Raw genomic sequence first — 12,685 nt, 5'->3', positions numbered from 1 at the left:
AAAAATATGCAAGTCAGATTTTATTTGCACCTATTCAAATGAATGCCACATTTCGAGCAAAGCAATGTTTATCTGATAGTTCTCCGATCTGCATAGAAATGAGGATTTTATTGTATATTTATTCTATGATATATATTTGTATTTTCACATTCATAACAATATCTTCAGCATTAAGAAGCGAATATCAATATGTATAATATTTATTCGATGGTGACTACTGATGTTCTTTCTTTTCTCGTCTGTACTGTGTAGCCTCCTGCCTGCCTTGGATTCCAGAAAAGGGTACTGTAGGGGCTAGTGGGGATCTGGCCCCACTGGCACATCTCGCGCTTGGAATGATGGGAGAGGGGAAGATGTGGAGCCCGAAGAGTGGTTGGGCCGCAGCAAAATATGTATGCTTGTTTGCAGTGTTATTTATCTATTTGCGAGCAGTTAATGTTATAAACATCTTTGCAAGAGATAGTTATCTTCTTGAATGTTTAGAAGAAATTATTGTTTCCATTTTCTGTCCTTTCTACTTTTTAATGATAGACTTACAAGACTGCATAGATGATGTGGAGCAAAAGTCTTCGTTGCTATTGATAAAACCATCTCGACGGAAGCAAGTTTCGTACTTGTTATACATTTTACCAAATATACACAGAGTTAAATTATGTAATTGATTTACGTCCTAGTGCATAAAATCATATAAAATCAACGTATGTTTTGTGTTTAATTTTGATTGTCATGAAAACACCCCACAAAAAGGTAGCATTATCTGATCTTCACCCTTGCAGAGAATTATAATGGATTGTAATCCCAGTAATACGGACAACTGTCAGCATTAATAGTTAAGAAGTGCCCTACCTCACACGCGAGTCACGTGTCGGAAAGACGTTTCCAGTTCTGAATAGGGCGTCTGCAAAGGGTGGTATCATGTAAAGTACAAGATACATTATTTGTAATTTCAGAGAGTTTATCCAGTTCCTAAAATCAGTAGTATACTTTTTATTGTCACATTTAACTTTTTACGGTACCCCAATACCTACTTCAATGTGTAGTCACTTGGAATAAGGAGATTATAACTGATGTCATGTTAAACTCTACCCATTTGAAAAAAGATATAACAGACTATACAAGTATTTGAAATAATTCTTACCATTATTTATTGCACATTTCAAGGTCCTTGAGTCCAATAACCTAGAACCAATCAAGCTTGGGCCAAAGGAGGTAAGACTTTTGAGGGGAAAAAAATTCACTTCGATTATTCGATAGCAAATGTTTCGCTGAAGAAAGAACACATACTGAAGAGCGTTAATAAAATTGTGTATTTGTAGAGAAATTAAACAAAACAAAAACAAACAAACAACACAGTCCCACAATAAATAACAAAAGCAAGCAAACAAAACACTGACATTCGAAATGAAAACCAAACATATTAATATTGTGGTATGATTCTTCTAAAGTTGATTGCATTATAAATCATATTAGCGGTCGATGTCTTTTGAAATAAATAAATAAATAAATCGAAGTCAAATTTGAACGCACTGTACGGGTAGATTCTACTATAGAAGCGAACCTAATTATGACTTTCTTTGATTATAAAGGGCTTGGCGTTGATCAATGGGACTCAGACTAATTATGACTTTCTTTGATTTTAAAGGGCTTGGCTTTAATCAATGGGACTCAGCTGATTACGTCCTTGGGAGCAGAATGTGAGTATTATCACGATGTATTACAAATCATCTATTTAATAGATGCATACCCATTCACCCCTCTCCAACAAAATATTGAAATTAGTTTGGACTGTAAAAAGAATTAGGACAGCTGCCATGAATATATCGTCATTAAGTGTTTAGATCTAAGATAATATACTTCAACAAAAAGATCAATATAAAGTGAATTTGTAGAGAGTATTGTTTATGTATTTTCACAATGAAATAGCCACCGTAAAGATGAAAACACGAGTAATACAATTATAAATAGTATAGGGTGCGTAAAGGTATATCCAACTGTGATTTTCGGGGCTGGGTGGGCTGAATCATGATACTACCATAAATTGGTATTGAATTCATTCTTATCGTTTTTCGTTGCTGTTATCAGCATCTAAATTAAAGTTTCTACTTTGGATGTTACAACTAGTTTGTCATTAACATACTCTAGATATAAACGGTGTACGTAAATAGGTTCACATGCTAGTATTTCTTGTTTTACCAAACAGGTATTGAAAGAGCAGAATCTATATGTAGACAAGCAGATGTTATTGCCGCTCTCACTCTTGATGTCTTGAAGGGGACTACTCGTGCCTTTGACAGCAGTGAGTGTTCTTTGTACGCTTGCTCTTGTAATATACATATGTGTTTGCGCGCGAACGAGAGAGAGAGCATAACTCCAAGGATGTGGCCCACGGACTGACATTTGATAAATTGCTAGCTATCCTGAAAGAAATCTATCCAAAATTATTACTAGTAACCGTGAATGAATCAAATATAATATAGCACATTATCAAATATGGCAGTATATTTCATGTTGGGCGATTTCAGTGTCAGAAGGTGGGGATGTGTAATCTCCGCACTTCTTAGATTGTTTTGGTTATCATGGTTTTGACTCAGTGAGATGATCGAACATGGTGTTATGCCCGGAACGAATAACCAAATAAAATATGAAATTAATGGATGGAATAGAAGAGATATAGAATGGAATAACACGACATCCCATATGTAAAAAATAAAAATTTAATCAATCACATAAACAAAATGAAACTGAACATATGGCATTTTTTAATGATTCACTGTCTCTTAGAAATAGTTAAAAAATGTATGCAAAATTAAATTAGCCGTTCTTTTACACCGACACAACAAATTTCATCATATTATCGAGTGACTGATAGAACTCAAATTGTCAACATCTCAGCATCACCTGGTTGCTTCCGGTCTTTTCCTGATCACTGTTGGTGTTGCCGTGTTTGTTTTCCTGCTTTCTCTCACTTCCTCTTGCCTCTTCGGGCCGTCAACTGTCTTTGTTGTAGACTGCGCCCTTTTGTACTGTGCAGTACAGGTGTTGACCTATTTTCCTTCAAAAAAATAAAATACACAGCCTAAACATTGGTCACTCTTGTTTCTTTTCCTGTGATGAAGCACTATTCCCACTCGTTTCACACGTCAGTTATTTTCGGATCGTAATTTCTGAAGACAAAGAAAAATGAACTATGAATTTAAAAGGAATAAATTAAAATAATAATTACAAACTTACATCAGTGCATATTGTATGTTATTGAGACCATACCTTGGTGCTTCCCTCGCTCATCATCAGATAATTCCCTCTGTATTGTGTCTTGTTTTGAGTCTCTAAAATTTTCAGACTCCCATGTCCCTTGTAATTTAACGATATAAATTAATTATTTATTTTCCTCTTAGCTAAATTCTGGTTTCCCACAGAAACTCATACAGAATAATTTCGCGAGATAGATTACTTTAAAATATTGAATTTCGTCTGGGACCCCCCCCCCCCTTTGTTTAGCTTAGCCAATCAGGACTACTTTCTCTAACCGCCAAAAATTCTAACACTGCCATCTCAGTCAGATAATTCTCTCTAGACCGCTTTTATTAATAACTATTTTGGAAAATATCATTTTATGACACCTGTTTCAAATGGACAAAGATTTCCCCAAATTGCCTCTGGCTTGTCTCAGATGTCAATTTCCGCTATGTGACCCTAGGCTAACATTGGCCTCTTCCATTTATCTCACCGTTAAAGAACAGACACTAATAAAAATTCACCTTATACATCCACGTATGCCTCCAAACAGAGCACATCCCATCCTTAGAAGGCATAAATATATTGCGAACCTAGCCCATACGTCAGTCTTACTGGTTACGTATCACGCTGACCATGACAGAAGGTAGTACAAAATTATCAACAAAATTTTGCACCAGGACACTGAAAAATATGATAAGACTTTTCTTAAAATAAGGAAGTGGTTTTTTTATTGAGCTTTTCTATCAATATCATATTCGTCAATTAATTAATGATCAACATTTTTACCCGTAGATATTCACAGGGTGCGACCTCACAAAGGCCAGATACGGGTGGCTACGAGATTACGCTCGCTTCTTCACTCTGAGACGCATCCTTCAGAAATTGCAGGTCAGTAGATTCCGGTGTTGAATTTGATTAGAAAGAGGTTCGAAGTACCGTTTATTGTTCTTGATCTTGCAACAGCGTTTGCAACATTCATTTTAAATGTTGAACTGATAACACGAGTCCACCGCTATCATGGACGTACTTTAATAGATGAGGTAGAACTAATCTTTTTTTGTATAATTCGTGCATTACCATGACAACGAGGAAGGTATTGCTTATATTAATTTACTCTAAATCTACTGAGCATGCGACGTGCATGGGTCCAGCAAACAATATTGGTACCTGCAGGCAAAATTATGGTACAGGAATAATATCAATCATTTATAAAAAAAACTCAAAGTATATAATAATTTTCTTTGCAAACTCCTAAATTTGCTTCTCGCCATACTAATATTTATAATATGTGAAAATCGATAAGAGCAATTGAAATTTGCTTTTACATATGACTAGAGTTTTAATCGGAAAAGAATACAAGTAATCAATGACACTTAAATGTTGTATTGGATTATTTGGATAGCTAATATAAAAACTATATAGTTTTGTAACATTCAGCAAATAATTTATTTTCCTTAGAATACAAAAGTGAAACTTTATAACCAACTTACAGTATTGTTTATTAAATACCAAAATAATCTTATAGTATCAATGCTCATTTTCAACACACACACACACACACACACACACACACACACACACACACACACCAGTCTGATTGTGGAAGACATCATCAGTCTTAAAATACTAAAACTTTTGGAGCTTAGTTTTAATTAATTAATTCTCATTTGCCACACATTGACTAAACATTGTATTTTCTTAATTAAACATTCAGAGAACCATAGATTTTGTGACCGAGTTCAAGATGCATACACCCTGAGATGCTCACCACAGGTAGGTTTTATACGTACGCAAAAAGGAGGAACATCATGATGTGGCGTTGACTGTACGTACGTACCTACATCTGCCTGTTACCTTTTTTGTTGCTGAACGATCTACGTTTACCAAACTTTTTGGATGGCTTACACAACAGTAAGGAAGAAACCCTTTGATTTTGGGGTTCAAAGTTCAAACGTGAATGACAGTGTAACTGAAAGTACAAATATTGTTTCCACACAGTAACAGTAGTCATATTTTACAAAACTTAATTCAAACCTCGTGGATAGCTTGAACGTGGTGAAGAGATAAGCTGTAAATGTTGGGGTCAATAGTCACTATTATCGTACTATATTAGAATGATATAATGAAATGCATATATCGGAAATGAAGCCGATATATATATATATATATATATATATATATATATATATATATATATATATATATATATATATATATATATATATTTATTTATTTATCTCTCTCTGTGTGTGTGTGTGTGTGTGTGTGTGTGTGTGTGAAAAGTTAAAAACAATTAAATCAAATTTACTTCTTTATTCACGCGTCCTAGAAAGTATCTATAATGTTTTTAAAACTGGTCACCAAACAAGCCTCATGATTCGTTTTCATATTTTTCATGGTTGTAAACAGTTTTGATTTAGTTCCTTGTTGTCATTTGATTTAACAAACATATGCATGTCCGCTTTACAAAGTGTTGTAACTGTATCATTCCAGACCTCAATGTATGGCTACAGAAGTATTCCATAGAATGTTGAAATTGTTATATTGTATGTTCTAACATTGTTGAAATTTTGATATTATATGTTCTAACATTGTTGAAATTTTGATATTATATGTTCTAGCAAAGCAGTATTATAGTCTTCGTCGAATAAAAAGCGTTTCTCAAAATCAACAAGATTCTTCTAAAACAAAGGGAAAATTTAATATAAGGGGTAGTGGTATATTCAATACATCTTTTTCATATCCTAACAGGTACACGGTATAGTGAACGATACAGTGGATTTCGTAAAAGGGGTCCTAACCACAGAAGTCAACAGTGCTACGGATAATCCAGTATCCTTTCCATCATGTCAGTCTTGAACAGTTAAAAAGGTTAAATTCTACTAATTTTTATATTGATTATACAGGAAGTTGTAATAGCACGTGACCAGTATTCTCTTCAACGCAGGTGTTGGTTTTGGACCTCGAAGGTTATGAAACCGAGAACCCTGCGGAGACAACTGACCTTGAAAGGACAAACAATGTCCTTGCTTAAGGCAAAACTGGCATCAAAAACACTACCGTAGATGTAAAGAGCGAGCGTTTTGCATGTGTACGATACAGACCCGTTTTGATTAAACAGTTCTTTAAGAAAATTTTTAAAAAAATCAGATTCTGAAACTAGATATTGTGGCATTATAAAGAGAAGCTGAGTCTGTTCTTGTTTAATAGACAAAACATAGCACACATCATTGCAGAATATTAGAATACAGTAAATTTTTCCTTGATGGTATTCAGATGGTATTTGTGGATTCGGGGGAGATAATATCTGGAGGAAACTTCCATGGGGAATATCCGGCAAAGGTACGTGACAGATAATCTTCTACCACCTACCCAGCAATGCATGGGTTGGTAACTTCTGAGGTAACTTGTAAAGTTTAATAATATCCGGCAAAGGTACGTCACAGTTCTTATTCTGTCGCCGGTCCAGCAACTGTCATCAAGGTGTGGATTGTTAGGATGCATCGTGGTTGTAAAATGAATTTTGTTAGAATGGTTGAAAAGAATTTAAACACATTTTGTTCAAGAATATAGATACGTAATCTTTTTCAACTAAAATTTAATTACCTTTGAAACTCAACACAGCTATAGCATTTGCATAGACTATAAAATGTATTTTACAGCATAAAATTATCGCTGATTAGTTATAACGAATTTCTCATAAAATAGCAGTTAGCCACATTGTCATAATAGCAGCAAGCCTCATCGTTGCATAACACATAACAAAGTGATGTAGAAATATTGTTGAAGTATGGAGTCATTTGTAGTTATGTACTGAACAAAACAAATGTAATGTTCATGAGCACGCCACTTATAAAACACGTTGAATAGAAATATAAACCACATGCAGCGAAGTATTCAACTTCCTTTCACAATTTATCTGATGATAATTCGTGTAATATTTTGCTTTTGAAGGTCCTGGATTACCTTGCAATCGCTGTCCATGAGCTGTCAAGCATCAGTGAGCGAAGAATAGAACGTCTATTGAATCCAGGTTCAAATTATTATTGTCTGAAGCTGGAATAATTTGCATTGGATTTTGAATACCTGAAACTTTGAAACGTTTGACGCTTCACAGAGTCTAGTAGAGTATGGTTGACAAAGCATAATGAAAGCTTCTGTTAGACCAACCATTTAAAACTATGTTGAGAAGGAAAGAACTACTGATGGCGTTGAAAATAGCAGTATTTGACTCAAATGCTAACAGTCTTCGCATCAAAGAACATCTGTTTTCATCGAGAAGGATATGCATCGCATGAAACTACATTTCTACGTGTACAGTGTCTTTAAACCCTAACTGAACATGACATGCACGTGTTTAAATGGTATTGCTAATGTACAAGACTTCTTAGAAAATCTTCTTCCGTCAGTGTTGTACACTGCCTGGGTCTGATAAATTTCAGTATTTAATTTTCTGACAAGACATATGATGTACGAAATGTCTGTTATTCGATATAAAATTTTCACAGAATATGGAACCCTACTTATTTTGGATGGAAGACAGTGGTAAAGACCTCATACATGTATATTATAATGCAAATATATAATTAAGGATTTGTTTCTTATGACATCATCGATGGGATCTTCTTCTTGCTAGCTATATTTAATACACATGTAGTATTGCACTATGTGAATAAACCTATAGTTAGTTTTCCAAATAAGAATGCAATCGGGCTCGTAGCTAGACCATATTTGTTCATACTTAAGTATTAGAATGACGAAGGCATTCCACAGGTTGCGTAGCGATCAACAAACTGGCTGCGTATATATTCAGTGTAAACACTGGTCATGAAATCATGGAGTGATTTTTTTTTATATATCAATGTTGGCTGCAGTACTAACAACTAATTAAAATAATTTATTTGAAATGGGTTTTCTTTTCTTGTCAAAGTTTTAGTAGGCAGCTCCGTATCTGCGTAAAGGCAGCTACGAGCCTGGCTATTCGGTACTGTACGAATAAACCAGCGCACAGATGAATATCACCGATTTCTTGTTGAATCAGCCTAATAAGTACAAGTTTGTTACTGTACGGATTTACCCAATATACTAATATAAACTGATTTTTTTCTTTCAAGCCTACAGCGAGCTGCCAGCATTCCTGACATCAAATGGCGGGCTGAACTCTGGATTTATGATTGCACATTGCACAGCGGCTGCATTGGGTATGTATGTATGTATATATGTATGTATGTATGTATCGACACAAAGACTAATAATGGCGCAAATTCAAATGTATTCCAACGTATCTAGATAAACAAGATCTTCGTCTGTGGAATAAACAGTTTAAACTAAACTCAGCACCGTATCTAAGACAAATTTTGGACTCACATGTTAAAATCACTCGGTGGAATTTATAACACGAGACGTGAAAGTTACAAGTTTTGGAACAATAATAAACAAGTGAGTTAATATTTATATTATGTGGAGAAACACTATATTTTGACCTACATGTAAAAGATAAAGTTAGTGAGGACTCATAAACGGACATTAATTGCAAATGTCAACAAATTGTCTTCCTTGATTTGTGGTATATTTTAACTAAATTTATTATTTTCTTGCCCTGACAATCTTATGCCCCATTAGTTGAATGTTTCTACTTGAAGGAATACTGCCGAAATGTAATCTCTTTCACGCATAGGGAAAAATCATCCTCGAATAAAAAGTGCTCTTCCATCCACCGAGCACTGAAACTTAGCATTAAGAAAACAAAATGGCATGAAATCCAAATGTATGATTAGTTCCTTTATCAGGTCACCATTCTTCCCAGTCATGGCGTAAGTGCAGCAATGGAGTCCATAAAATAATGATAGAATTTATTTGCCCTCAAAAGTCATCATTTGCACATATATTTCTGACAAGCATCTTTATATATTAAGTATCGGAAAACAAAGTTCTGTGCCATCCAGCTTCCGTTGACTCCCTGAGCACCAGTGCTGGAACTGAGGATCACGTGTCCATGGGAGGGTTTTCAGCCAGGAAGTGTGTGAGAGTTGTGGAACACGTGGAACAAGGTACAGATTAAACAAGTTCTCATTTTGATCTTTGTCTAAATTAAAATTCCTACACGTTTAAAGTTTTGAAAATATGTTTGTAATGGCAGAAACTCTGACAAAGAAAACATCTCGTTGTTTCAGGTTTTGTCACATCTGCAATACAAGCGAATTTAGTTTGGTAACTTGTGTTGTCAGTGAAGTTTGTCCAATGTTATTAATGAATCTAACGTTGTGTTAGCTGTTTGTAGTAAATATTTTGCACAAATAAATAGCAATGTAATGATGGCTATGATTATATTTATCATGGTTATGATTATAGCTATCATGGTTATGTTTATAGTTATCATGGTAGTTATCATGGTTATGATTATATTTATCATGGTTATGATTATAGTGATCATGGCTATGATTATAGTTATCATGGTTAAGATTACAGTTATCATGGTTATGATTATAGTTATCATGGTTAAGATTATAGTTATCATGGTTATGATTATATTTATCATGGTTATGATTATAGTTATCGCACTATCAGTGCCAACAATACAATGTACTTCCTTTTCACATTGAAAATGTTCATTTTTTTCTGCTAACTATTTATTTGTTTTCTTTTCGCAGTGTTGGCGATAGAATTGCTGGCTGCTTGTCAAGCAATCGAATTTTTGAGACCTCTGAAGACCACTGCACCTTTAGAAGCTGTCTACAACCTAGTCCGTAAAGTTGTTGCGTAAGTACTTTTATCAGGAGTTTAGGCTTAACAATTAAATGTTTTCAATCAATTATTTAAAGTTATTACCTACTTGTAATACAACAAATTCACTTTTAGTTTTGGTATATCTTTTCATGGTTATGCCAAAACACGATGACGAGTTTTACGACTTAGCAAAAAACGTTAGCATCGAAAGAAAAGACGTGTATCAAACGCATCCAGAAAATATAAGTACCTCTAGCCATAAACGGACCTTCATCTGTAAAATAAATTGGAAGGCAATAAAGCCGTTTTTGTTTGTACCTACTATGACGGCGAGTGTAGTCAGCGATTTATACATTCCAATCAATGCAATGAATGGTTCGTATTTCATAATATTATGAAATGACTTAGTCCTACAATGTAAGATGTAACGCATGTTGTTCTTGTTTTGGTGCTTGACGCCCACAGCATAAATATCAGCGTCGAGGTCTTACATGTAGGACTAGAAATGACTATAAAAAAAAAATGAAAATGCTAAATTAAAATTGCCAACGATAATAACGGATGTAAAATTAAACTGGAAACACTAAGGATCGAGATTAAGTACCAGTTCTATTTACTGCCGTTTCAACGGCATTCAACTCAAGATAACTAGAGAGATATCGTTTACAATTTTGGTTGAAATAGTAAAACAATGAACAAAAGCTTATTGTCAAATTTATATAGGAATTTTTTTTTTCTTGCCCAAAATAATTATTAATTAGATCCACAAATTACGGCATAGACAATAATGAATTCTTTTTTCATGATTAGAGAATAAAATCTGATTTTCTTTTATAGACCATGGAATAAAGATAGATTCATGGCTCCAGATATAGAAGCCGCCACAAAGTTGCTTCAGCAAGAAGAGGTATGATAGATACATTCACATTTTCAGCCTTTTTGCTAAGATAAAGGTCTTGTATTGTATATCAAGCAAAATTTTTGTTTAAGTACAGATGTATGCATTACACATTACTTTGGTTATAAACAAATAGATGCGAATACAAATTAAGACTTTACTTGTACTGTGAAATATTCTCCACATTTGCAATTCGTTCTTAGAAAGGCGGGCCTAAATCAGAATACATTACATTAAAGTAGTTTAGATCTTGTGGAAATCGTATGCAAAGAATAGTCATTTAAACGTTCCTAATAAAATTGGGTTTAAAACTTTTCAAATAAAACTTGTATTCCAGTTCAGTCGTTTGTGGTTCATAAATATGCAAGGCAAATATTTCTTTTTCAGGTCTGGAAAACTGTGAAACCATTCGTCGATAATTACCATTCCAAGCAAGCCATAGAAACACGAGTGATGTCCCCTACAACCTCTCAGAAATCAGCAGTTGGCGCTATGAATGGAAGTCCGATGAAAAGGAAACGAACTCATAAGAAAACCGAGTAGATTTGGTGATCTGAATAAAAATAAAAAAGCTGTTCCAAAAGCTTAACACAAGTAAACTTTTATTGCAAATCGATGCTAGCTTTATATACATGGATAAACTTTACTTGTATTACAATTCCTGTTGTTCCTGTCGTCTAGATATTGTTCCTTTGATTAGAACATTTAAAAATGAAATTAACTTCGCTCGCCCCAAGTCAAAAAAAGGTTGGACGCTCCTGCCCTAGTTGGATAGAAGACATTATTAACCCTGCTTGCTGTAGCTCTTAATGTTTGCCACGACATTGGTGCTTAATATTTACTGATATAACCTTTTAGAGTTTCTTAATAAAATGTTTGGAGAAAATTGGGTTGAAATCTTATTGACACGAATTTATTGACTGTTTTCCAGGCATCAGTGGGAATATCATTAGACCTTTTCAGGCACTGCTTTCACGGCTACAAAAAATGAACAACAACGAATACAGCAACTACAACAACAATAAAAAAAGAACAGGAGGCACAGGTGTGCCTGCTATCGCTAAGCTGCTTACTGAGGCTTGATTGCGTTTCACTCACATGAAAGAGGAAGCATACTCACTCATCTGCCACAACCTTCATTCATCTGCACCGACAACACTCGCATTTAAGCATGTCAAAGTTTTGCAAATACAGCCTTTCCAATGTACTGGACAAAATCATGTTTAAAGATACGTTCTACAAACTCTTAACATGCTCAGCCAATCAGATGCAATATCACTTTATTAATAAGCCAGAATGTTCCTCATAATCCAACTTGGCAGAACTCTTAACCAAAGAAGCATGTTTACAAAATATGAGATATACCAATCCGTAAACGAATGCCTACCGAATTGTAACAAGCCAAGCCAAACACACGCAAATTTACCCAGTAAAATAACCTCTGGTGTCTCTCGTCATCGAACTCATTCGAGATATTTATAATATACGCCCGAATACCGAATCTTATTAAAATTGGTTAAGAAGCGATGACTCCCAAAACAATGGAAAATTTAAAGGGATGGACAAATATGATGGAGAGACGGACAAAGCTACATTTAATTGCACGCACTGACTTACTTTTTACAATCCATTACCAACACATACCAACAACCTACGAGTGAAGGTAAGGGATTTGAAATGGTCACCAACACACGATCTTAAAAATAAACACCCTCACATGCAAACACAATAAACGAGGTAAGGGTAACTCGAGCCTACTTAGGAATAAACAAATACATTCTATTTAAGGAACAGAGATCCTTACATGCAAACAAGCAATGGGTA

The 12,685-nt window shown here is 34.6% G+C and overlaps 1 protein-coding gene across 1 annotated transcript in view; it reads left to right on the top strand.

Moving 5' to 3' along the window:
- Positions 1–11,638, top strand: part of LOC149803914 (histidine ammonia-lyase-like) — a 28,221-nt gene extending 16,583 nt beyond the window's left edge. Inside the window, exons 9-22 of the mRNA XM_089951461.1 lie at positions 253–392; positions 1,162–1,209; positions 1,643–1,694; positions 2,201–2,296; positions 4,030–4,125; positions 4,952–5,010; positions 5,989–6,069; positions 6,514–6,579; positions 7,192–7,270; positions 8,352–8,438; positions 9,153–9,287; positions 9,888–9,996; positions 10,801–10,870; positions 11,249–11,638. Coding sequence (XP_089807587.1) covers positions 253–392; positions 1,162–1,209; positions 1,643–1,694; positions 2,201–2,296; positions 4,030–4,125; positions 4,952–5,010; positions 5,989–6,069; positions 6,514–6,579; positions 7,192–7,270; positions 8,352–8,438; positions 9,153–9,287; positions 9,888–9,996; positions 10,801–10,870; positions 11,249–11,404 — 1,274 coding nt within the window. The 3' untranslated portion in view covers positions 11,405–11,638. The remainder of the gene's footprint in view (positions 1–252; positions 393–1,161; positions 1,210–1,642; positions 1,695–2,200; positions 2,297–4,029; positions 4,126–4,951; positions 5,011–5,988; positions 6,070–6,513; positions 6,580–7,191; positions 7,271–8,351; positions 8,439–9,152; positions 9,288–9,887; positions 9,997–10,800; positions 10,871–11,248) is intronic.
- Positions 11,639–12,685: the final 1,047 nt, after the last annotated feature.

Source organism: Sinohyriopsis cumingii, chromosome 3 (assembly GCF_028554795.1).
Source record: "Sinohyriopsis cumingii isolate HCF-2022 chromosome 3, ASM2855479v2, whole genome shotgun sequence".
NCBI classification, from domain to species: domain Eukaryota; kingdom Metazoa; phylum Mollusca; class Bivalvia; order Unionida; family Unionidae; genus Sinohyriopsis; species Sinohyriopsis cumingii.
Note: the sequence above shows the minus strand (reverse complement) of the source record. Positions and strands in the feature narration are given on the sequence as shown.